General features: G+C 38.8%; 2 protein-coding genes across 6 annotated transcripts in view; both read right to left on the reverse strand.

Moving 5' to 3' along the window:
- Nucleotides 1–11,125, reverse strand: part of Mettl9 (methyltransferase 9, His-X-His N1(pi)-histidine) — a 38,616-nt gene extending 27,491 nt beyond the window's left edge. Inside the window, exon 1 of one of the 5 annotated variants that reach the window (XM_078024228.1) lies at nt 10,699–11,125. In XM_078024228.1, coding sequence (XP_077880354.1) covers nt 10,699–10,863 — 165 coding nt within the window. In that variant the 5' untranslated portion in view covers nt 10,864–11,125. The remainder of the gene's footprint in view (nt 1–10,698) is intronic. The other 4 variants (XM_078024227.1, XM_078024225.1, XM_078024224.1 and 1 more) reach the window with 4 other exon arrangements.
- Nucleotides 11,126–19,224: 8,099 nt separating this feature from the next.
- Nucleotides 19,225–27,488, reverse strand: part of LOC101978286 (transmembrane protein 180) — a 51,776-nt gene continuing 43,512 nt past the window's right edge. Inside the window, exon 6 of the mRNA XM_078024230.1 lies at nt 19,225–19,464. Coding sequence (XP_077880356.1) covers nt 19,443–19,464 — 22 coding nt within the window. The 3' untranslated portion in view covers nt 19,225–19,442. The remainder of the gene's footprint in view (nt 19,465–27,488) is intronic.

A 27,488-nucleotide genomic window follows, 5' to 3' on the forward strand; every position in this document is an offset into this window, starting at 1 on the left:
AGCCAAATTATACTTTTTAGAACTAAATTCAAGAATTTCAACTGTAGATAAAATTTTTTTTAATTTTTATTTATTTATTTTTCAGTCATACATGACAGCAGAATGAATTTTGATATATAATACATACATGGAATGTACATACATCAATTATATTATCTGTTCTGTTCTGCTGCCCTTCCTATCCTTCCTAATTTCAACTGTAGATAAAATTTAACACTCCATTAATAAATGTTTTCTGTTTCACTGAGAAATAGTGGCAGAGGAAACTCTACATGAGACTTAGTGTCAGCCCCACAATCAAGTCCTGGCTCTGCAATTCTAGGTGAGCTCAGACAAGTCACTTAATCTGAGCCTTTATTCATTCTGGTAGACTACATATGCCACTACTATCTATCTATCCTGGTAGGGGACTATTAGGATTAAACAACATAAAGCAGGCATGTACCCAATACAGCACAAGCACATGGGCGAATTCTATGATAACAGCAGCAATGAGATTCTTCAAATGGCCTGATAAATAAGAGTGAGCCCATTAAGTATAGTGATGAAACTGCAGAGTAGACCAGTTATTATTAATCAATTATTTACTATGAAACCACCAGTTTTTCTCAAATAGGAGTCTATTGGCCAAAGAAATAAATTGCTTGCCCTTGACAAGTGTGACCATTTATCAGCAGTAGGCATCCTGTAACTTGTTGCACAATGGATGGACCAAATTTATAGTCATCCTAAACTTGCTTAATGTTGAATGAAATCTTGGGTAACATCCATGACAATAACATTAAAAAGAACCAGTTTTAAAACAACAAAAAGAAGAATCAGGCACATTAAACTTCAAAGATTCATCATTTGACAAACTTTGTAACCCAAACTAGATACACCAAACCTTTCCAGTTGTTGACTGATTTGTGTTAATTTACCATTTAACCACTGTTACCAAAACCACTTGGACTTCATACAAAACTTTATTTTCCCCAACCTATAGAGCAAATTATGAAGCTTCTTGTATTAACTGCCTACGCTCTTTTCCTTGGCCTGAAAATGTTCTTGCTTAATCATTTACTAAATCTTAATATTTACTGGGCCTGAAGTCATGCCCCAGTGCAGGTCGTAAACCATTTTTTATTATACTCGTGATCTCCTGGTACACATTCTGAACTCTGTAATACTGAGGCCATGCTACCTTTTATTTATTTTTTATGCTCTAAAATGACTAATCAAGATGAAAATCATTACTTTGATAATAGGCAATCAAGTACATTCTATTAAAGTGGACAAGTAGTTCAACTGAAACTGAGGAGCAAAGAATTCCTTAGCATCCACTTAAAAATGAACAACTAAACCAGCATAACAATGGCCTCTGACTTCCAGAACTAATCAAGAACTGGCACCATTAACTGCAAATAATGCTGTCAAGTGCCAAGAAGAAAACTCTGGTTTTTAATGACATTTTTCTCATCAACATTAATACATGTAGGTTGAAACTTTATTGCCACACAAGTCTTTCAGAAAAGAAGCTGCTTCTTAAACCAAATGCCATACATAATAAAAAGAAGTTAAGCTCTTTAAAGTTGAAATCTATGTCCTTTCTTGTACCATCTGTATGTCAAGTCACAGCAGTGTTATTCAAAATTGCCAAAAAGCTAAAACAACTCAAATGCCCATCACGGATGAGTAAACAAAGTGGTAGATCCATACAACAGAATAATATCAACCATAATAAGGAATAAAGTTCTAATTTGTGCCCTAACAAAGATGAACCTTGACAACCATGCTAAATGAACTAAGCCAGTCATAAAAGGTCACATACTACCTAATTTTGTACAAAACATTTATAATATGCAAATCCAGGGAAAGAAAGTAGATTTTTAGGGGACAATAAAGGCAGGGAATGAAAGGGAGTATCTGCTAATGGGGTACAGACTATTTTATTTTATTATATATTTTTTTTTGGAGAGGGGAGTGGGGATAAAATTAGATAGTGGTGATGGTTGTGCAACTGTGACTATATCAAAACCACTGAATTATACATTTTAAAGGGACAGATTTTATGGTATATAGATTGTATCACAGTAAAACTGTTTTGCTTTGTTTTAAACAGCATAACCCCACACACACACACACACACATATACATCTAAATTTAGGTGGCAGTTTGATCTTTCAGAAGTTAAAAGTGGTCTGGAAACATAAATGACCTAGCAAACCTCTTTTAAAACGCAAATCTGATTATGTTGCTACCCTGCTTCACAGGAGTCTCAGAATAACATCCAAAATATTCAATAAGATATACAAGGCCCTACAGGATGTACATCCACTCTGTGTTCATAGCCTCACCTCATGGCATTCCCTGCCAGCCTATGACACAGGGTCCTCTACATTTTTTTCTTTTTCTGGAAAGCTCCTTTACGGTGGCTGTCTCACCTGCTATTTGTTCTGCCCCTATGTTTCCCACCACCCAGCTCATTGCCTCTTTACCTGGTTATTTCAAATTCAGTCTAAATATTTTTTCAGGTATGTTTTTCTTCAACTTCCAGAATAGGTCAGCCTTCCCCTATTTTAATACCCTCTCATATACATGCCATGTATCCTTGACAACATGTATGACCTCTGAATTAAGTAATTGTACACCAACTGCATGTTCAGTGTCTATCTTTGCAGGTAGACTGGGAGCTTCGTAACGATGAAGACAATGACTGATTTCAAAGCCTGGCACAGATACAAACAAGCAATGTCTGTTAAATGAGGCATTGCAAAGAATCACAGGCAGTCTAAATAGACAGAATTTGGCAATTCTAACAAAATCCTGGTGGAAACATAAGGATAACCAAGGAGATTGCTGTCACAGCGTTTCTGTCAATTTCTCAACTCCAAGGTTTCTACAAGGCCTTTCTTAAATCCAATTTTGCAAATAGTGGTTAGCTACCCACCCACCACAAAATTGCACCACCACAAGCAAACAAGCAAGATACTGACTGAGCACCCATGTGTGCCAGGCACCTGGCCAAGCTCCTTAAATCCATTTACCACCTGGTAACTACTGAACAACTAGGAAGCCTGGGGTCCCAAGCAGCTTCAGCTGACTCTAGCTTCCAATCTAGGTACATGTGGTTCTAGGAACCAAAATGCCTTTCAGGGCTGGGGTTGTGGCTCAGCGGCAGAGCGCTCACCTCGAACCTGCAAGGTCATGGGTTCGATCCTCAGCACCACATAAAAATAGATAAAGGGTATTGTGTTCAACTAAAAAATAAATATTTTAGGAAAAAAAATACCTTTCAAAGAAGCTATTACTTGGGCTGGGGTTGTAGCTCAGTGGTAGAGTGATCACCTAGCATGCTTGAAGCACTGAGTTCGATGCTCAGCACCACATTAAAATAAAAGATATTGTGTCCACCTAAAACTAAAAACTAAATATTAAAAATTTTTAAAAAGGTACTACTCACCTCTACCCAATATGTCTGCTTAAGAAAGCAGAACTGTTCTCTAATTAAGTTGAGCTGGACATGTTAAGAGAAAAGATAATCCAATTTAGACAATAACCAAATTCCAATAGGCCAGGAATTTGTTATCCTTGGAGCTGACATTTAGGGCCTGATAATTCTTTGTTATTGGGGCTGAGCATGGTGGCCACAAACATCCTAAGTTTTTACCCATCAGATTTTGGTAGCACTACCCTAAATGACAACCCAAAATGCCCCAGGCATCTGTCCCGGGGCATGAGAACACCTACCTGGGCTTAGTCAGAAAACTTCACTGTCCTGACTCACCAACAGTGTTGCCTAACTCTCCTGGCTCATCTGTGGTCTAGGGACTGTAGTTGATTAAAAGGTGAACTTGCTGGCTTCAGGGAACTTAAATTCCAATGGGGAAAATACAATCGGACACCAGGAGAAACTAGTAAAGAGACTATGATCTTGATCAGGGTCTTCAGAGCTCTAAATGAGGAATCACCTTGTTCTAAGGCCAACTAAAGAGAAAATCAGTGCAAGACCCCCTGCACCCCAGCCAGTGGTCCCCCTAAAGTCACCTCTCTCCAGACAGCCAGACTTAAATGAAAAGCTGTACAGAGCTCACAGCACTAGATGGCTGCCTGTGATCTCCTGGGCACTTTCATGCAGGTGAGTTCTTAGAATACACGTTCCTCAAAGGCTACAGAGACAAAGCTGTACAGGCAAGAACAAAGTACTATGCTTATTAAATTCCACACTGTAGGGACTACATTTGCCATCTCTACTGTGGGGCTGGACTCCTCAGCTGGAGACCACAGTGTCTGCAAAGGTGTTCAATTAGCATCTGGCTTTAAAGCTCACTCAAACTGTGTTCAATCTAAATAACCAAGTAAATCTTTTAAATTGAACTAGAATTATTCTACTTAGTTATCTGCTGTTGCCAAGTATAACAAGATGTGATAACTAACATAACATCTTCTAAAAATTATGATAAATAGGGGCTGGGTTGTGGCTTAGCAGTAGAGCGCATGCCTAGCACGTGTGGGGCGCTGGGTTCAATCCTCAGCACCACATAAAAATAAAATATAGGTATTGTATCCAACTACAACTAAAATAAAATATTTTTTTTTAATGGTAAATAGTAATATTCTGTATGCTTGCAATAAGACTGCCAAGATACTAATAATTAGCCAAATAATAAAGTCAAATTAGGTGGGGACAGCAGAAATATGTTTGTGTTTAATAGTATTAGCGAATCAAAGTTATGGAATATTAGGTCTATTATTTTTAAAATTCTTAAGCACATGAACATATCAATATTTATATAACCTTGGTAGATGAATCACTCCTTCAAAGTTGGAATTTGATTTTCCTAAAAAACTATTTGTTTAATAGAATGAAGGACACAGCTAAAAGTTTTTCTGAAATTATTTCTGGAGTTTCTCTTTTAGTCAAACATGAGATATGCTATATAGTTTTTTCTTCCAAAATACAAAGGAATTAAGCACACTAGTAGAATCAGGAAGTTATAAAAACCAACTTAATGATTTTAGATGGTGTGATATAATAAAAAGGTAAATATATGGTCTGTCTCAGGTCCCAAGTATGGAGCTCCAAAAACACTTAAGGAATCTCCAGAGTGATAAGAATAAAAGATATTCTTGTATGCAATGAGATGATTGTCAAAGGGGAAGGAGAACAAGCTAAGACTCTATAGCTGGAACTTATAGCTCCAGTCCCATAATCTCCAAGGATGGGAAAGAAACCCAAAAGTTTTTCATCTTCCCCTAGGCTTGTGCAGGAAAGGGAAGGACAAGAAAAATCAGGAGATGTGCAGTTCAGGGAAATACCTAAAAACCACACTGTAGGTCTGGGCACCCAGTCATTCTCATATGAAATGGGTGACCAAAGACATGAGGCATTCTCAAAGACATGTGCCACCACAATCAGAATTCACTGTTCAGAATCCAGGAACACAGAACCTTTCTATGCACAGTGTCAGAGCAAGCCTACCGACACTGACCTTGGCAGCTAAGGATTCAAAAAATCATATTCTAAGATTTTGCAATACAATCAAATCAGTCGAGATATTTCACCAATGACACCTTCTTGCATTTAAGCATATGAGTCAATATGCAAGTCATTCCCCACTTTTCCACAAATGACTTAAATCCAACCCAACAACCTCTTTATGTGACATTTCAATGCATTTGATGGCAGGCAACCTCAAATCCATGGAGGGGAAGATTTATACAGATTAGATTAAGTTGCCTTAGCTCTGATTTCATAAATAAATTGTTGGCAATCTTCCTTTGAAAACCTCACTTTAAAATAGTAGGATTTTAAAAAACAAAGCTTTGGAGAATCTAAACAGCCCTTTTTCTGGAAGTTTAGTAACTTAGAGTCTTCTAGGGCATCTTCAAAGAGGAGCATAAAGACCCCTGGCATTCAGCAAAAGAAAGAAACCCTAGAGTTCTGTGAAACTGAAGCAAACATTTGGTTAGGGTTTCAACATAGGTTACAAGGAAGGAAAGAAATCCTTCCCAGAGACTCTCTGGTGCTAGGCTACAAAGCCTCCAGACTTTGGAAGGCAGTTTAGAGGTGGACACCAATCCATCAGTGTCCAGCTGGCTGGCTATTGCCCTGAAGCACTGTAACTCATGCCTGACTTCAACCAGCCTCCACAAGGTACTTGAGGGCACGGGATAGGAAACCAAATCTGTCCTTTAGCACAACATTAAACTCTGGCTATGAATCCAAGTATTTTTTCATTTGGAAAAAAAAATTATTTCAATTCTATCTTGAATCTATTATCAAGTGTAGCATGACATATTTCTGAGGTTAACAGATACACCCATATTTGCAATTTTAAGTTACATCTAAACAATTTCTGATATGAATGCTATCTGTGCTTAAAAAAAATGCAGTTTGTCACCTGGAGAAATTCTATAACATTTTTTTCCACTCCACCAATTGAGAAGCTGTAAATGGCTGTTATTATCAAGAATCTAGTTAATGGCGTCTTAAAGTTTCTTTCAAGTTTCTATAGCCCCTTAATAACTGCATTAACTTTAAGCACTAGCTGTGAGGCATCAAAAAGACTAGATCCAAAGTTTTTTGTTGTTTTATTTTTAAGTTCAGAGTCTACCAACATTAAAATGTGATTCCTTCTAGTTCCTCACTGCCTGGCTCTATTTCTCACTGCCTCTCCCCAATGAGACAATCTAGCCACTCTGCCACTAGGGACTGGGAATATGATGCTGATTAAGGAATCTGGGGAAAAAAATTTTTTAGTGTTCTGAGGTGTGTATAGTAAAGATTCTCTACCATTCTATAGGCTCTCTCTTCACATTATTGTTTCCTTTGCTGGGAAGGTTTTTAGTTTGAACCCATCCCATTTATTAATTCTTGATTTTATTTCTTATTCTTTCGGAGTCTTTTTAAGGAAGTCAGTTCCTAAAACAACATGGTGGAGATATGGTCCTACTTTTTCTTCAAATAAGCACAGGGTCTCTCTGTTCTAGTGCCTAAGTCTTTGATCCACTTTGAGTTGATTTTTGAGTAAGGTGAGAGACAGGGATTAGTTTCATTTTGCTACATATGGATTTCCAGTTTCCCAGCACCATTTGTTGAATAAGCTATCTTTTCTCCAATGTATGTTTTTGGCACCTTTATCTAGTATGAGAAAACTGTATTTATGTAGGTTTAGGTGTCTTCTAATCTGTATCATTGGTCTACATGTTTATGTTGGTACTAACACCATGCCATTTTTGTTACTATTGCTCTGTAATATAGTTTAAGGTCTGGTATTGTGATACCTCCCCTTGCTAAGGGTGGATGGAGAAGAATGAAGAAACTTTGAATTGTGCAGAGGGGAGTGAAAGAAGGGGAGAAGGATGGGGATGGAAAGGACAGTGAAATGAGATGGACATTATATTACTCTATACACATAATTACACTACTGGTGTGACTCTGCATGATGTTCAGCCAGAGGAAGGAGAAGTTGTGCTCTATTCCTGCACAATATATCAAAGTGCATTCTACTGTCATGTAAAACTAATTGGAACAATTAAAATAAATTTTAAAAAGAAACTTTTTTTCCTCTGTAAAGGGACAGATAGTAAATATTGAAGGACTGTGAGTCATACAGTAACAACTACTCAGCTCAATTGCTATAGCCCAGAAGCACTCACAGACCACAGGTAAGCTAAATGGTGGTTCTGTTTCAATAAAACTTTATGTGCAGACACTGAAATTTGAATTTCACATATAAAATTCTCTCATTATTTAATAGTATTTTTTTCTTGGTTACCATTTTAAAAGGTAAAACTATTCTTACTTCACAATTATGTAAAAATCAATGAGATGGGGCTGGAGTTATGGCTCAGCAGTACAGTGCTCCCCTAGCATGTGTGAGGCACTGGGTTTGATCCTCAGTACCACATAAAAATACATAAATAAATAAAAGGTATTGTGTCAAACAACTAAAAAAATAAAATTAAATAATAAATCAATGAGACTAATTTGGCCTGTGGGCCACATCCCTTCTCAAAGAGAAGCCCTATTTCTCGCTGGCCCAAAGTGAAACATAATCCCAATTTTGAAGCCAGCACATTGAACCAAATTATTAAAAGTGGTGCTGCTACCATAGTTTTAGAGCTGCTTTGGCCTGGCCCACAGAGCCTTCTAGCTCCAGGCTATATTAACTAAATAGCAATTTTTAATAAATAAATATTACCCAAGACCTCTCTATCTAACCAAAAAATCCTCCATCATAATTCCTTAGTAAAATAACCAGAAGGAAAACTTGCACTAAGTATGGGTCAATCAAATCCATATTCCTGCTTTCATGCAACTCCAGAAGAACCAGATGTGGCTGGCTGTGGAACCCACATGCCCAAATGAACACCAGAAGACCATGTATAAAACTATTAATTTGAAGGGGGAAACCATCAGAGTAAAGTTACTTCACAAGCAAAGTCATAAGGCAAACCTAGGGTCTGGAACATAAAAGGAATAACAAATCATCAGCTCAGCCATGACACAGAAAGAACAGTCACCTACTTTCCTTTAGTTCACTGTGGTTTCCATACACATTTTACTTTTGTTCATTTTAATCTTTATTCATGGACAATTATATTTTCACAACATGAATGTATTCATCTCAAAATAATGGCTGGATTCATTATTCTAAGGAAGAGTTGATCCTCCCTAAGTATTTAGAAAGCATAGGATTAGTCTTCACCCTGGAGAAATTATCTGCCAAGTTGTAAATGCAACTGGTTAAAACACACACACACACACACACACACACACACACTTTTGAGTATCTCAGAAACACAATAAAGTAAGTGCGGTATCTGAAACCAGTATTAGTTTTTGTTAAGAGTCTGACACATTCAGCTTTAAAAAGGTTCACAATTAGAAAATACTCTCTGTAGGGAGATATTGAAGCCATGTAAACAGCTATCATTCTTTTTCTAGGCTCCATAAAAATCACAGTTTATACAAACAGTCTTTCAATTTTTTAAAAAAAGTGCTATTTTTTATGAGCACTGAAAACATATGGTGCTGCAGTAATCATAAGTGTTGTCATAAATACGGACTAAGAGACTCAACCATAATTCCATGTTAAGTGAAAAAAAGTGTATTTTTTTCCTTTCCAGGACTTTCTATCAAATGCTTGTTAAAAATGACATTTCTAATTCATTGTTCTACACCATTATCCATGTTCCATCTGGATGTGCTTCTCCGATAGCTGAACAGTTAATAGAATAGTACTTTAGAGTTGTTTCTACAGCAATGAACTAGTTTAAGTAATCAATCCATGGCAATAAATGTGGTTTTATAATTTAAGTTTGTGTATTAAGTTTACACACACTCCAGCAATATCATAGGAGTGATCACCTACCACACTGCAAGCACTGAGAGATTTCCAAAAAAAAAAAAAAAATTATAGAAATTTTCAATTCCTTTAAAAATAGGGGGAAAAAGCTAAGTGGCAGAGGCACTCACACCCTGCCAGAGAGGCCCTGGGTACCATCCCCAGCATATTAAATAAATAAAATGCTACGAGAAGTAGTTAATAATCAAAATTAAATGTTACTTTTATGAATAAATTGCTTTATCTGTTTCTTAGACAATTCTTTACATTCATTAAGACACACAAAACCAACCTGGGTCTGAATTCTCTGAACACCTGGTATAATAGTACACAGGAAAATGAGAAATACATGAAAATGATGAGGCACAAAATGATATGGAAAATAATCAGTTATTGCTCCCTGGAAAGGCATAAGGTATTATATCAATGTTGTATTACAATAAGCCAAAACTTTGGCAGAGTTCAAACGCCTCTTTTTCAATGAATGCAAGGTTAACCTCCAACCACATGGTCAAATATGAAATATCTCCCTCTTAATTCTACAGCCGACCCACACATACTCTGCTAAGTGGCACAAAAATGAGCTAACAAAAAGACTACCTAGCCGGTCGCATCGTATTGCTCATGATCCACCAACTAACAACTCCTAAAATAATTCGCTCCTGCCCAGTTGTTTTTAAAACCCTTCCGTAAAAGCTTGCATCATCTTCCTCTTGATCCCAATCTTTCCGGTCAGCTAACTAAACTGAAGTTTAAAGGAGACGCCTCTTAGGCGGGAGGGGAGGGCTCTGCAGACAGGGAGCAGGGACCTGTCAAATACATTTTTAAGGGCTTAGGGGAAATGTCAGCCGAACGGCTCACGGTGCACGGCTAAATTTCTTTACGACCCTTTGTATGTTGAAGGATTCCACCAGACAAAAAGAGGAACCGGCTTTTCGTTTTGTTTCCCAGGGGTTGGGAAGGTTGTCCGAGGTAATGGTTTTACTCGGGTCTTTCTTTCTCGGGCCTCGATGCCAGATGGGTGCCCCCGGCCATGCGCCAGCCGCGAAGTTCCTCCAGTCCAGTGGCCGAACGTCCGCGGTGGCCGCCCGGGACCCGGGGACAAAGCGGGGCTCCGGGGCGCCCACGCTCGGGCCCCCGGGAGGGGGAAGGGGAGGCCGTCCTCCGCCCGCGCCGCCGAACAAAAGGCGCAGCGGGGCCGGGGCCGGGGCCGGAGCTGGGGCTGGCGCCCGGCGGGGAAAACTTTCCGAGAGGCCGGGGCCGCAGGGCATCTCCGGGCCGACCCCTGGCCGCACCGCCCGCACAATAGCCGGGCCGAGCGCGGGAAGGCCGGGCCGCCACGCCCCCGCCCGCGCCCCGGCCGTACCTGGTGGTTGTCCTTCCTGCCGCCCGCGGCCGCCGCCGGCCCGCCCGGGCCGCTCGTCATGTTCACGTACAGGGAGCGGGAGAGCGGGCTCCGCAGCGTCCACATCCTCCGCGCCAGCCACTCGGACGCCAGGCTCAGGCACAGCCAGCCCACCAACAGTCTCATCGGGGGCCGCGGCCGCTCGCTCGGATCACCGCCGGCGCCGGGGCGAGGAGGAGGAGGTGCCGCCGCCTCCAGCCACTACCGCCGCCGCCCGGGCTCGAGCCATCGCGTCCAACTTGCCCATCCAGCCCCTTCAGGGCCGAGGCGGGGAGTGGCGGGGGGAGGAGCGGCCGGCGCTCAGCCTTCTCACCTCCCCCTTCCCTTCCGCCCGCGGAACGCCAACGCCGCCGGCGCTAGTTTCCAGCCGGAGCACGTACGCTCGACTGGGGCGCGTTCTCTCCGGGCGCGCTCCTTCCGTTCAACGTGTGGGCCGGCCGGGAGGCGGGACAAAGAGGCGCGCATTCGCCTGGCGCGCGCGTCTGCCTTGGGGCTGCAGGCGTTCGGCGCAATGGCGGAGAGGCTTGAACCGAAACCTCTCCTCCTCTCCCAGGTGGTGCTCACAGAGCCTCTGGGCCCTTCATCCCACCCCACGGCAGGACTTTGACCTGGTTGTACAGACAGACCCCAGGATGAGCAGTCTCGACCCTTCCCTGGGCCTTCGCAGAGTCAGACGCTGCCAGTTCTTGTTTCTGCGTCAGCTGCCTAGTTTCCAGTTTAGGGCCGACAACCGAGACTCCCACTCCCCAAACTCCCACCCTAACTGGCAGTAGCTGCAAAGCAGGGCATTTAGAGGGAAAGACCGACCTCTGCCTTGCTCTCACTCCCACCACACCACCGGCGTGAGGGTTCCCCAAGCCTGACAAGTTGCTGGCTACGTGTTCCTAAGAGGCAAGAGTGAAAGAAAGCTCTGCCTTTGTTGGAAGCTTCTGTAGCTGGAGCAACCATAAGGAAGCAATGTGCGAAATAGATGAGCCTTGCCCAAGAATGAAACACCCCAAGTTTGCTCCCTATAAGTAACAGACGGAAGTTGGACTCAACACTTGGAGCGATCTCAGCTCTGGGAGATTGACCCGGATGTTGCTTTGATGTTTATAGGACAAGGAGACTTAATATTTCAAAACTGAAAAGTTACGCTGTGTTCCTGTGTCTGAACTTCTTCCTGCTGCTTCCCGAGCAACAACTAAGGAGTAACACATTTCCTAGGCCCTCTAATAACACCTTCCCAGGTTTGTTTTGGAGAATGCTTTTCATTTGCACCAGGAATTATGTAAATGCTCTTCATTTTAGTTCAAAGCAAAAGAAACAAATCTTTTGGTTGATTTCCTATTTCACTTCAGGGATTTTCATTTATAAAATAGTGGGGTAGTGACCCACAGATGGGGAACAAAATAATTTCTTTACCCACAAACTCTTCTATTTGCTGCTGAGAATTGTAACAGACTGTACCTGGCCCAAAACATTTAAAAGGAACTATGGTAGCAAGTCCAAATAACTCAGTTTCTGTCTCCTGGGTCACCTTTCCCATCTCTTGGGATCAGTGTCACAGATAAAGCTGCTCTCTCCCAATAGGGGAGAGAGCTACAAAGCAACAGGAGCACATAAAATGACATATTTCGTTTCTGAAGACAAAGGACACAAAAAGGTATGCCCCAGTTATAGTTTCTTGCCTAATTACAGCTTCAAGATGGCCAAATATGTCAGATGAATCTGAAGCAAATAGATGGCAGCACAAGTCTGAAGGATTTGGGTTGACAAAGCCTGTCATTGCAAAGGAGTGGATTTTGCTTTATACCTGAGCAGCCAGCCTAGAAAAACATAAATCACCCACACACTTAAAATATAACTGATAACCACAAAATGCACAGATACATGTTATTTACATTTAGCAAGCACAGGAAGAACCCAAAGCACAGCATGATCAAATGATTTGCCTAAAGGTAACAGCAAATACCATAGCCGACCTTTTCATACAGCTTGGTATCCCAGCTCGAGGCTCTTCCATCCATCTAAGAAGGCTTGCTGTCTCTTGTCAGAGAGCCTCCTGAATTACAAATGAGGAGGAAGGAAAACAGCAAGAGTAAATATACTAAGCAGAAGTTCAGATTGCCCTCTGGGACTGCCCCCTTCCTTCATCTACTAGAATGTCACTACTGTATATTAAAACTTCGGTTATCCATAATGGGGAGGGGAAAGGTATAAAGAATCACACACACACACACACACACACACACACACATACACACACAAGCCAAATATGAGCCAATACCCTCTCTAATGTGACTTTGAAATGCAGTCAGTGATATTCAAAAGACCCATAAATGATACCCTCTCCCTTATCTGAGGTGTCTAGACTGCATCTTAGCTCTGTCACGGGCCCAAAATTTTAGCTGGATTACTTTCCTAGCTAGGTATCCAAGCGAAGGCTTTTTGTTGTTGTACTTTGAAGCTATAAAATATAGCATTTCCATGTTCTTTTTTCAATTACAAAGCCCAATGTATAAAGAACCCATGGGGAGAGAGACTTGGATCTACAGAAGGTCCAAAACATGCTGGTCACTGTGATTATCTCCCTGAAGAGCTAATGGTGTAAAAAGAGCTCAAATAATTACATATATTCATGGACAGATTTTTTTTTATGCTTCTTAATCATTTTGGGTACACCTTCAGAGAAATATACAAGTTTTTTCAATATATTCAATAAAATGTGTCCTGTGGTTATTAAGTGATAAACACCTATAAAATTATAGCATTAGTAATTGTATTTGTTAAGATTTGGATCTTAAATAAACTCCCCCCCCCCAGGCCCATATGCTAAAGGCTTCGTCACCAGCTTGTAGCACTGTTGGGAGGTGATGGAACCTTTAGAACTTAGGACATAGTGGTAGAAAGTTAGGTCATGGGGGCATGTCCTTGAAGGGGTACTGGAATGCTAGCCCTTTCCTCTTGCTCTTTGCTTCCGGCAGTCATGAGGTAAACAAGTTTCCTCCACCACATACTTTTGCTATGATATGCTGCCTTCACAGGACCAAGAGACCATGGACTAAAACCTCTAAAACCAGGAACCAAAACAAACCTTTTTCTTTATAAGTTGATTTTCTCAGGTGTTTTGTCACAGTGGTGGAAAGCTAACAATTTTCAATTTTTAAAAAATTAGGGTTCAGGTTTTTAATCTGAACTTAGTTGATATAATTTCAATCACTTGTAGTGACGTCACTGTGTCCTCCATTTGATCAATTCTAAGTCAAGATGAAACTGCAAACAGGTTTTAAACTGCCTGAAATAGAAGAATTGATCCAGGTGTCAGGAGGAATTTGGATAACATGGTAAGCTCTCAAGCTTAGCAAGGGGGTATCAAAACAAGGGCCACAAAGAGTAAATGTACAAGAGTAAATCCAAATAACAAAGCATATCTATCATTGGAGATCCCCCAATGCTGCTCATTAGCAAAGCAGTTTACCATTTGCACTCCTGAGACTAGCTGGGTTTGAAGCCTGGTTCTCTTTTCTTAGTTATATAATTTGATCTCCAAGTCTCAATTTTCTTTTTTTAATATTTATTTTTTAGTTTTAGGTGGACACAATATCTTTATTTTTTATTTTTATGTGGTGCCAAGGATCGAACCCAGTGCTTCATGCATGCTAGACGAGCACTGAACCACTGAGCCCCTACCCCAATCCTCCAACTCTCAATTTTCTTTTCTGTAAAATGGAAATAGCAGTTATGACTACTCATCTCATGATAATATGATGAGGATTATATTATATACTTAATATAAAGGGCTTAGTGTAATGCCTTAGCACATAGCAAGCACTCAAAATGTTAACTTGTTTTCACTTGGATAAATCAACTTCTTCTGAGTATCCCTTTATTCCTCTATGAACCTGAGGCCAAGATTCAGAGCTGTCTACTTCACATTACATCTATGAGAATCAACTAATCTGAAAACTCAACTGTAAAACATCAACCAAGGGTATCGTAATAAGTATGCTCAGTCCTAATTGGCTTTGGCCTCTCCATAAATCACTCTCTTAAAACCAAGGATGATAATTTCTCTAAATAGTGTGTTTATCCTCAGACCCCTTCATGATATTTCAAACCAACTAGTCAGGGAAAGAAATATACACAGAGCCAAAAAACATGCAAACATGAAATCACAAAACCAGGCAGGAAACTCAGGTTATTTACTTATCAGAGATGCCTCACTTTTCATTAGGAGTCTTTCCCTGTCTGATATCAAGAATTCTTCCCAGCTGGCTCATTTCTCTACACTGTGACAACCATGGTACTTCACCTGCTTCCAGAACCTTCTGAACTCCCAGTTTCCCTCCCATGGCACTCTTACCCTTGCCTCAGTTTATGTCTAGAATATCAGCAGAAAGACAAATATCATTTTCATACACAGTAATGCTTTTTGAATACATGCAGTGTACCGGGCACTGGTCTTTGTGGGATGGAAAGGAAAAGAAACATGTCTCACCTTCATAGAGCTTCCTGTCTAATAGGGAAGCAGAACCACCCCTTAATCATGCAGTGAATAAATAATCACAAACTTCTGAGTGCTAGAAATGAATTGTATATTGTTTTTTTAAAAAGTAAGAGAACCCCACTTAATTTGGGTGTGAGAAGAGGAGATTATTCAGGGAAAGCTGCCCCCAGGAAATGTGGCCTCTGTGGCCCTTGTTTTGATACCCTCTTGCTAAGCTTGAGAGCTTACCATGTTATCCAAGTTCCTCCTGGACTATAAGTATAACAAAAAAGTGTGAGAGCAGAAACAGGGTACACATCAGAGCCCTCTGAAATGTGAGGAATCTCAGTGTCTCTCACACACACTCCTGGATTTTGGAAGAAAACTAAATGAGGTCATGTCCATACAGCTGCCAGCCCAGTGCCCTATTTAGAATCTCAATTCTCAAGTGGCAGATCCGATGGCTGCTGTTATTGAAGCACAAGGCCAAAGTGAACCCAACCCCCTTTGGACAAGCTACTTAAGCAGTCCCGAGGATGAGCAGCCATGCACTTTAAACTTAATCTCATTCAAGTCAGATTCCACTAAGGAGAGTCCTTTGACATAATACTTAGCTAAATCCTAGACTCCCCAAACAAATCAGTTTCTCAATTAGAAAGAGAGAGGGGGAGAGAGAGAGAGAGAGAGAGAGAGAGAGAGAGAGAGAGAGAGAGAGAGAGAGAGAGAGAGAGAGAGAGAGAGAGAACCACCAAGGTGTCCCTTTTTAAAAAAAAAAATTTTAGTTATAGATGCACACAATACCTTTATATTATTTATTTATTTTTATAGGGTGCTGAGGATCGAACTCAGTGCCTCACATATGCTAGGTGAGCACTCTCCTACTGAGCTACAACCCCAACCCAATTGTCCTTTTTTAAGGCACAATTTCTTTATCATATAGAAAGCTTCAACTTGAGAGATCACAAATCATTTTTTATTGTGAACATAAATTAATTCTAACTGATGGTGGTATAACTGGTGTCAAACAAGAATCATGTAAGAAAATTGCTATTTTGATTTAGTGTCCCCTATGACTCAGTTTCTTTACATGTGCAACCGTTTGGGGATGCTTGAAAGAAATCTGTACATATAATTGTCTAAGCAACTTAAAGGAAAATATTTTTAAAAAATATGTATTTCTACTAAGTAAGGTCCTTCCAATCACAGGTCTGTGAGTCAGTGCTCTGAAAAGAGAAAAGCCTGTTGTTTTCATTCCATTTCTGGGGCATTTTCAAAGGTCCAAAGATCTTTCATGTTGTTTAAAATATAATTTCCAAACAACCCATATCCTTGGCCTCTTAATTGCTATCTCCTGTGCGTATGTGGGTTTGGTCTTATGAATGGCTGCTTCCTCTCCACCCAATTCACCATATAACTTTTATGACACTGTTTTGATACACTTATTTTGAAGCTCTAAAGCCTTCTTATTTTGTGACTGTTAAACATTCAAACTTCTGTATGAAACAGGAAAAAAAATTGCACTATACAGTGAGAATGCTTTTAAAACTAAATATTTTCTACTAGACCAAATATGCATGTACATAAACAAGTTATCTGAAAGAGTTTGTGTAATATACCACAGAAAAACCACATCACCGCTGGCATGAAAAAAAGACCACTATTTTATTTTTGCATAACCGCAAACTGGTCCAAAAACGAGGAAGAACGCTTTTATGAAAGAGGATACTTGAGCAATTAACCAATCTGAAAATCAGACAGATCTCCCTTCTCTGGTGAAAACTGATTTTTTTTTTAATAGCCACAGATAATCTAAGCTTGTTTTACGATTTAGCCAAACCTCCTCAAACTTACTGTGTACAATTCATTTTAAAAAATTTAAAAAAAGAAAAGGCATTTGCCTACTAGAAAACTAAAGCTTACGCATTGTGAGACCCTCAGCCTTTTTCCTCTCCAGTTATGGTTTCCCCTGATTAAGCATTCTTTGTTCCGTACAGTTTCCTAAAACTGACAAAGTCAATACTGAATGCAGCTATTTAAGTTATTCTACAATAGAAACTTTATTTCTCAGTTATTTAGATCTCATGCATGCCAGGCAAGCACTCTACCACCCAGCTACAGCCCTAACCCAATGCCCAAGTCTTTTGTAAACATTTGAAACATGTCAAGTGTGGGCATTACTGTCTAGTGGCTCTGCCCAACCAACAGAACCCAGGTTCTACCTTCTGCCTGCTTTACGACTCCTGAGGTCATACAGAAGCTGGTTTTGCTCATGAGCTTCAATAAAGAATAGTTTATATGTGAATATAAATTATTTTCAGAATCAAAACTATAAAATGACACTGGAGCTAAATTTGCTATGTCTCAAATGGATATCTTATAATTGAAACACATTCCTTTGGGTTAGTTAGATGAATTTTTTGCTTTCATAAGGAGACATGTTTACAGATAATTTTTACCACATCTACAATGCTCATTGAGGTTATTCAATGAAATAAGTCTTCGGGAAAAAGGTCATCCTTTTATAATTTGATGACATTTTGGATTCATGCTTAGAATCTGCACCCTGTTTTTTTATACTTTTTTTTTTTTAACAGTGATTGAACCCAGAGTTGCTTAACCACTGAGCTACATCTTCAGACCTTTTATTTTTATTTTGAGATAGGATCTCACTAAGTTGCTTAGGGCCTCACTGCTGAGGCTGGTCTCAAACTTGTAATCCTCCTGACTCAGCCTCTGGAGTCACTGGGATTACAGGAATGTGCCACTATACCTGACTTTATTTTTTTTTAAAGAGAGAGAGAGAGAGAGAGAGAGAGAGAGAATTTTTAATATTTATTTTTCAGTTCTTGGCGGACACAATATCTTTGTTGGTATGTGGTGCTGAGGATGGAACCCGGGCCGCACGCATGCCAGGCGAGCACGCTACCACTTGAGCCACATCCCCAGCCCTATAGCTGACTTTAAAAGCAACTACTATTTGGTGATATTTTCATCTTAAAATATAGTAAATCATATCTGAGAGCACCTGACATTTGTTAACTCCTTTATCCTACTCAGGACTTACGTTTGTTTGGATACAAGTATCAGAAATACATTATAATTTTTACATACATGTTTAAGTCTGTTTCATACATGTTTAAGGTCTTTTTAACATGATAGGTGGTCCATGGAGTGAAACATACAATTTCCCTGAAAAAAAAAACTCTGAAGGGGCTGGGGTTGTGGCTCAGGGGTAGAGTGTTCACCTAGCACAGCTGAGGTCCTGGGTTCAATCTTCAGCACCACAAAAAAACAAATAAAGGTATTGTGTCCATCTACAACCAAAAAATAAATATTTTTTTAAAACCCTCTGAAAATAGGGAAAGTTACGTGTCTGAGATTCATACTTTTAAAAAGCATACAGCCAGGTACAGTGGCACGTGCCTATAATCCCAACAACTCAGAAGGCTGAGACAAGTTCAAAGCTAGTCTGGATATCTTAGCAAGACTCGAGTCTCAAAATAAAATAAATGAAGGGAGACTAGGAATATGGGCTTCTGGATTCAATCCCCAGTACCAAAAACTTAAAAATGAGTAAAATTAAATTTAAAAGGCAGGTCTCAAGCCAAGACTTGACTACAAATGGACTGAAGGAAGGTAATACCATATTTCTAAAAATAATGGCTTATTGGGGATTGACAGTGGGGAGGAATTAGGTTAGCCATGAACACATGAGAAATGGAAAAGCAGGCTGATGTGGGCAGTGGGTCTCCATCAACCAGCCCATGAAACAGCGCCCTCGCCTATTTTACTTGGGACAGCAGGCGTCTCTCCACCTGGAGATGGGTGATCATTGGATCAAGGCTCCAAGGACATCATCAATTAACATCATCCTAAGTCACCACGTCTCTTATCCCATGTTCACTGCATGCTTTATGTGGAGTGGGAATATGCTGACCAAGGAACTTTCTCCATATAAATTGCTAAATTGTGTGTTAGATCATTTTCTGTTGCCAAAAAACACAATACCACAGATTGAGTGAGTTATAAAGAAAGGAGATTTATTTTGGCTCACAGTTCTGGAAGTGTAAGGTTGAAGGCACACATCTGGTGATGGTCTGCTGGCAGACACCCAAGGCAGTGCAGGGCATCACATGGGAATGTGGAATGTGGGTGTGTCTCCTCTGGTCTCTTTCTTCTTATAAAGGCACCAAGATTCAATCTGGGACTCTCCTCTGATGACCTCATCCAATCCTCCTTACCTTTCAAAGGCCCCACCTCTAAAAGCCAAAAAGTTGGATTAAGTTTCTATCCTCTTACTACCTCACAGTGAGAATTAAACACCAACGAGTTTCACAGTGGCAAACCATATTCAAAATACTGCAAAAAATAGGTTTGGGGGTTTTCATTTTTGGCACTGGTCTGTAAATTTGGTCCATGCTAATCTGCCTGTGAGTTATGAATCCATTTTAATGTGCCAATGTATCCAACTTTCTAGACCTGCAGAACCTCAGCAAAGAATTTCCCCACATCCCTAGAGGAACTGAAGATGACCTCGCCTTCTTTCACCCAAGAGCTGTCCAACCTGTGCAAGGAAGAGCTTCCCAGATTCTTCAGGTCTGATTGCAATTCTCTTTCAAGGTCTTTTTGGCTCTACCACCCAATCCCGGTCCCCATTCCTTATGCTAGTTTTTTTCTATTTTGTTACTGAGGTAAAATTTACATTACACTTCACCATTTTTAAGTGGGCAGTTCTGTGGCATTAAGAATATGGACATGTGCAGCCCCCACCACCATCTGTCTCCACAACTTTTTCGTCTTTCCAAATTGAAACTCTGCACCCTTTAAGCATTCACTTGCCATTCTCCCTGCCCTTCAGACCCTGGCAATTGCCATACTACTTTCTGACCCCTTGAATTTGACAACTTAAATAATGGGCACTATTTCTGCTCTTGTGACTGGCTTATTTTTATTTGCTCAGCGTAATGTAGTCATGGTTCACACATGTGGTAGCATGCATCAGAATTCCCTTCCTTTCTAAGGATCAGTAATATTCCATTGCACATATGTACCATATTTTGTTTATTCATTCATCTGTCAGTGGACACTTTTATGCCTCATGCCAATTTATCTGGCCCTATATTTACCATCAAAAACAGGGTGAAAATTTACACCAGGAGGCAGTCAACCCAAATTCTAGTTACTTCCCTTATATTTTCCACTCGACCTTGGAAAGTCATATAACCCCAACTACCTTGTCTGTAAAAATGGTAATTAATAAAGATCGTTCATACACAAAGGCAAGATATCCACCTGTTCACCTTCTTTAGTGATTATGAATTCTTTGAATTTTTCCCAAATTCCAATATGAACATATTTGTACTTACTGGGTACACAATAGAAGTGACAAATTTTTCTGTGTTTTCCCACATACGTAAAAAACAAATCTCACAAATTCAGTTCTTTAAATTTCACAAAACAGGAAATAATTCACTACAAATAGTACCTAACTAGGACAATCTTTTGAGAATTGTGTGCTTTATGACCTTTCAACTTCATATGATCTGAAATCAGAATTTTTGCCTTTCTGACTTGCACATCTCTCTTGTGCGCTCACTCTCTCTGTCTCTCTGTCTCTCTGTCTCTCTCTCTCTCTCTCTCTCTCTCTCTCTCTCTCACACACACACACACACACACACACACACACAGAGCCTGCTCTGCTTCACAGTGTGAGGCTTACCCAGCACTTGGAAACAAAAAAGAATGCTAAAAATGAACATGGAAATAGACACCTCACCGAATTCTAGATCTGGGTCACAGCCTACTCTTTGTGAAGGACAGTATTGCTGCTTGGGTATCAACTATCCCTTAGAACAATGATAGCGTGTACTAGGTGCCAGACATTGTGCTAAGAGTCTTAACATACACCATCTCTTTTCATTCTCATAATAGCTGGGTGTGGTGGGGCAATCCTGTAATCCCAGCAATTTGGAAAGCTGAGGCAGGAGGATCACAAGTTTGAGGTCAGCCTGGACAATTTAAAGGAACCCTGTCTCAAAATAAAAATAAAAGAAGGAAAGAGGAAATACTGTAGAACAATATTGGCCAAATTATATTGTTATGTGTGTGTTCAAATATATAACAATGGCTCTCATTATGCAACAAATTCTACAGCTGTAGTTCACTATTTAAAAAAATTTTTAAAGGGGTAGGGGCTGGGGATGTAGCTCAAAGGCAGAGCATCCCTGGGTTTAATCCCTAATGTCACAAAAAAAAAGATATTTATTTTAGTCCTGTTGACGATCTAATGAGGTTGATACTCTTATAGCAGAATCATCCAAGGCCCAGAAAGCTCTCACTGCACGGTGCATGGGTGGTTGAGACAGGATTTTAAACTGGTGCTTTGAGCATGGAGCTGGCATTCTTCACCACGGTGCTCTACTGTCCTCTAGTGTTCACTGAGTCCTTGCACTAGCTTCAGAATCGCCTGTAGTACCTCATTTTTTAAAATGCAATTTCCTGATTATCCCAGGTGCACTGGTTCAGAATCTAATGGAAAGGTGTTTCCACATGGCCCACAAAGGAGAAGAGAGAAGGGGTGTTTGGCATGAGCACTGTGTATGTTAATAAAAAGTATTTAATCTATAGACTTAAAGACAAGAATCACATGATTATATCAGTAGTTGCAGAAAAAGCATTTGACAAAATACAGCATCCATTCATGTTCAAAATACTAGAAAAACCTCAACATTGTAAAATCTATGTATGCTAAACCCAAGGCCAACATCATCCTAAATGGAGAAAAACTGAAAGCATTCCCTCTAAAAACTGGAATAAGACAAGGATGTCCTCTTTCACCACTTCAGTTCAACATCATCCTTGAAACTCTAGCCAGATCGATTAGGGAGAAGAAAGAAATTAAAGGGATATGAAAGAAGAACTCAAACTATCCCTATTTGCGAAAGATATAATTCGATATTTAGAAGACCCAAAAAACTCCACCAGAAAATTTCTAGAACTCATAAATGAATTCAGCAAAGTAGCAGGATATACATATATATGTATATATATATATTTATACATATATGTATACGAATATTCATTCATATACATCAGAGATGAATTGACTGAAAGATAAATTATGAAAACTACCCCATTCACAATAGCCTCAAAAAATAAAATACTTGGGAATCAATCTAACAAAAGAGGTGAAAGACCTCTATGATGAAAACTACAGAATATTAAAGAAAGAAATTGAAGAAGACCTTAGAAGATGGTAAGATCTCTTATGTCCTTGGATAAGCAGAATTAATATGGTCAAAATGGCCATACTACCAAAAGCACTACACAGATTTAATGCAATTCCTATTAAAATTCCAATGACATTCTTCATAAAAAAAAAGCAGTCATGAAATTCATGTGGAAAAATAAGAGACCCAGAATAGCCAAAGCAATCCTTAGCAAGAAAGTGAAACAGGACACATCACAATACTAGAACTTAAATTATGCTACAGAACTATAGTAAGAAAAATGATATGGTATTGGCACCAAAACAGAAATGTAGACTAATGGAGTAGAATAGAGGGCACAGAGACAAAACCTCATAAATACAGTTATCTCATCCAAGACAAAGAGCCAAAAACATACAGTAAAGATAGAGAGCCTCCTCAACAAATGGTACTGGGGAAACTGGAAATCCATATGGAGGAAAATGAAATTAATCCCCTACCTCTTACCCTGCACAAAACTCAAAGTGAGATCCTGCACCTAATAAAACAAAAAGCAGGCCTAAACCTCCATCATGTTGGCTTAGGAAACAACTTCCTCAACATGACTCCCAAAGTACAAGAAGTAAAATCAAGAATCAACAAATGAGATGGTATCAAACTAAACAACTTCTTCATAGCAAACAATCAAGAATGTGAAGAGAACCTACAGAATGGGAGAAAAATCTTTGTCACCTGCACCTAAGATAGAGCACTAATCTCCAGATATATAAAGAACTCAAAAAACATAACATCAAAAAATAATAATAATAACCCAATCAACAAATGGGCAAAGGAATGGCACTTCACAGAAGAAATATGAATGGTCAACAAAAAATGAAAAAATGTTCAACAACTCTAACAATTAGAGAAATGCAAATTAAAACTACACTGACATTTCATCTCACCCCTGAACTCAGAATGGAAATTATTAAGAATACAAGTAACAATAAATGTTGGTGAGGATGTGGGAGAAAAGATACACTCATACATTACTGGTGAGACTGCATATTAGTGCAACCACTTTAGAAAGCAGAATGGAGATTCCTCAGAAAGCTTGAAATGGAACCACCATTTAACCCAGTTATCCTACTCCTTGGTATATACCCAAGGGAAAAAAAATCAGCATATTTTAATGACAATGCCACATCAATGTTTATAATTCACAATAGCTAAACTATGAAACCAGTCTAGGTGCCCTTCAACAGATGAATGGATAAACTTTGGTATATATACACAATGGAATATTACTCAGACATAAAGAGAAATGAAGTTATGGCATTTGCTGGTAAATGGATAGAACTGGAGACAATCTTGCTAAGTGAAATAAGCCAATCCCAAAAAACCAAAGGGTGAATGTTCTCTCTGATGTATGCATGCTAACTCACAATAAGGGGATGGAGGGAGAATAGAAATACTTTGGATTAGACAAAGGGGGATGAAAGTAAGGGAGGGGGGAACTGAAATAGGAAAGAAAGTAGAAAGAATCATACATTACTATCCTATGTGCATACATGAATACACAACCAATGTAATTCTGCATCATGTACAACCAGAAGAATGGGTAGTTATACTCCAAGTATTTATAATATATCAAAATACATTCCACTGTCATATATAACTAAAAAGAACAAATAAATAAACAGTATCTAGAATTCATGAAACCATTTTAAAAACACTGTGTTAAGATCATCTAAAAGAAGAAAATGACATTTCCAAATAGTAAATCAGTTGGAATTTGTGCAATTACTTTAGGACAACCTTCCAAAAAGAAAATGAAAGCAATTTCCATCTATAAATTTTTAAGTCAGGCAATTAATTCACCTTCTTGAGTGTTCAATTTATGAGTGTTGACAAATGGGTACAACTGTGTAACCACCACCAAAATTAATATATGAAATAACCCCATAACCTAAACAAATTCCCTGTGCCCCTTCACAATGAACACTTTTTTCCCAACTCCAGGCTCTGACAGTCACCATTGTGTTGTCTGCACTATATATGATTTAAATGGAGTCCTACAGCACAGTCTTTTTGAGCCTATCTTCTTGCACTTAGCATGATGCACTTGACATTCACATACAATGGTGTATGTAAAGAGTCTTTTAATTGCTGTGAAGTGACCCATGATGTAGATGTGCCACAATTTGTTTACCACCATTAGCCAGCCAAAGGCTGTTTGGATTGTTTCCAGTTATTTTGTGATAATTATGAAAAAATCTTCCATAAACATTTGTATACACATTTTATGTGATAAATTTTTATATTTTCTTGGGCAAAAAGCTACATTGGGGTTTCTACATCACATCAAACATATATTTAAAGAGGAGGCTAAGGCAGGAGGATGACAAGTTCAAGGCCAGCCTGGGCAACTTATGAAACCCAATCTCAAAATTAAAAATTTTTTAAAAAGGAGTTGGGGTGTAGGTCAATGATAGAGTGGCTGTGGGTTCAATCCCCAATACCACACACACAAAAAAAGGAGGCAATAAAGAGAGAAAAAGAAAGAAAGAAAGGAAAACGCTCAGTGCCAGATACAGTGGTACACACTTGTAATCCTTGCTACTTGGGAAGCTGAGGCAGGAAGATTCAGAGTTTGAGCCCAGCCTAGGCAACTTAGTAAAACCCCTATCTAAAAATAAGCTAAAATGGTCTAAGGATGTAGCTCAGTCTAACACTTGTCTAGCATGCTTGAGGCTCTGAGTTTGATCCCCAAAACCTCAAGAAAAAAGAAAAAAAACTACTGAGCCAGTTTTCAAAGTAACTGTACCACTTTAATTCTTACCAAGAATGCATGAGAGTTCTGGGTGCTCCACATTCTCATCAATATTTGGTATTGTCAGTTTTTTGTTGATATCTCATTATGGTTTTAGTTTGCACTTTCCTAATGGTCAATAATGTTAAGCACTTTTCCCTGTATTTTTTATCTTCTCTGAAGTGTCCGTTCAAATATTTGCCCAATTTTTATTATCATCTTATAATTGAGTTGAGAGTTCTTTATATATTCTACATTTAAGTCCTTTATCAAACAGACATTTTGCAAATATTTTCTAACAGTCTGTGGCTTACATTTTTATTTTCCTAATATCTTTCAAAAAATAGAAGTTTCTAATTTTGGGGAAGTCAAATTTATCAGTTTGTTATTTTTATGATAATATATTTGTTGTAATATCTAAGAAATCTTTCCTGTCCCAGAACCACTTTAAGCATTATTTCATGTCTATGCTCTATTTTAATTTTGCACTTTGGTGCAAGGTATGGGTTGAGCTTCTTGTTTTGTTTTATTGTTGGGCATCTAATTGTTGAAAATACTATCCTTCCTCCACTAAATTGCTATTGCACCCTTTTCAAAAATCAATTTTTCATTGATGTATAGTTTTATGTCTGAACTCTTTCTTGTACCATTTGTCAGAACCACATGTTCTTGATTACACCCTTAGTTCTCTTTATTTATTTATTCTTCATGGTGCTGGAATTGAACCCATGGCCTTTCACACACTAAGCAAGCACTTTACCACTAAGCTACATCCACACCCCTTTTTATTTTTTATTTTATTTGTTTATTTATTGCTGAGAATTAAATCCAGTGACTCTTTACCACTGAGCTATATTCCTAGCCCTTTTTCTCTTTTGAGACAGGATCTCACTAAATTGCCCAAACTGGCCTCAAACTTGCAATCCTCTTTCTTCAGCCTCCCGAGTTGCTGGGGTTATAGGCATGCACCACTGCTCCTGGCTGCCTTTTAAATTTTTGTTTTAAAAACTGAGTTGTTCTGTCTGGCTTTGGACTTGCAATTCTTCTCCCTCAGTTCTTTGCCAGCAAAAGTGTATGCCAACAAATCTGGCTTAAAATTATTTTTGACCATTCTAATTCTCTTTTGCATTTCCTTATACATATTATAAGCAGCTTGTCAATTTCTGTAATACTTATTCTTGGGATTTTGGATTCAATTAAAGGTGGAGAATTGACACAATAATATTTAGTCCTCTAATCTATGAACAGGATACATATTTTAAACATATTTAAAGATAGATATGTAAGTATTTCATTGTTCTTTTTATTCTGTTGTAAACAGCAATTTTTTTGAAAAGTAAAAATTTCCATTGCTCATTCCAACTACATAGAAATATAGTTGATGTGGCTCAAGCGGTAGCACTCTTGTGCGCTCACCTGGCTTGCGCAGGTCGCTGGGTTCGATCCTCAGCACCACATAAAAATAAAATAAAGATGTTGTGTCCACCGAAAACTAAAAAAATAAATATTAAAAAAAGAAATATAATTGATTTTTGTATATTGATCTTGTATCCTGTGACCTTGCTAAACTCACTTATTAGATCCGTAGTTTTATGTTCTTTGGATTTGTGTATATAATCATTTCATCTGCCAACAGTTTTATTTCTTCCTTCAAATATGTATGCTTTTATCTATTTTTCTTGCATTATTGCACTGGCAAGGATCTTCAGTATGATTTTGAACAGCAGTGGGAAGTGCCTTGGTATCAAACTAAACAACTTCTTCACAGCAAAGGAAACAATCAAGAATATGAAGAGAGCCTACAGAATGGAAGAAAAATCTTTGTCACCTGCACCTAAATTTAGAAGGAAAGCATTCAGTTTTTCATCATTAAAAATGATATTAGTGCAGACTTTTTTTTTTTTTTGGTAGAAGTCTTCATCAGGTTGAGGAATTTTACTCCTAGCATGCTGAGAAGTTTTTGTTTGAGTGGATACTGCATTTCATCAAATGCTCTTTCTGCATCAATTAAGATGATCATATGCCCTTTATTTTTTTTCTGTTGACATGATGAATGATTTCTGAATGTTGAATTAACACTGCACTCCCACAGTTAATCCCATTTGTTTATTATCCCTAATATTAGCTAGTAATATTAGAATTATTGACACTTTATTGAAAACTTTTGTATCTTTGTTCATGAAAAATATGCTATAGCCTTCTCTTTTATGTCTTTGATTGTGATATATGGGTAATACTGATTTCACAGAATAAACTGGGAAGTATTCTTTTCAATTTTTGAAAA

The sequence above is a fragment of the Ictidomys tridecemlineatus genome, chromosome 10 (genome assembly GCF_052094955.1).
Source record: "Ictidomys tridecemlineatus isolate mIctTri1 chromosome 10, mIctTri1.hap1, whole genome shotgun sequence".
NCBI lineage: Eukaryota > Metazoa > Chordata > Mammalia > Rodentia > Sciuridae > Ictidomys > Ictidomys tridecemlineatus.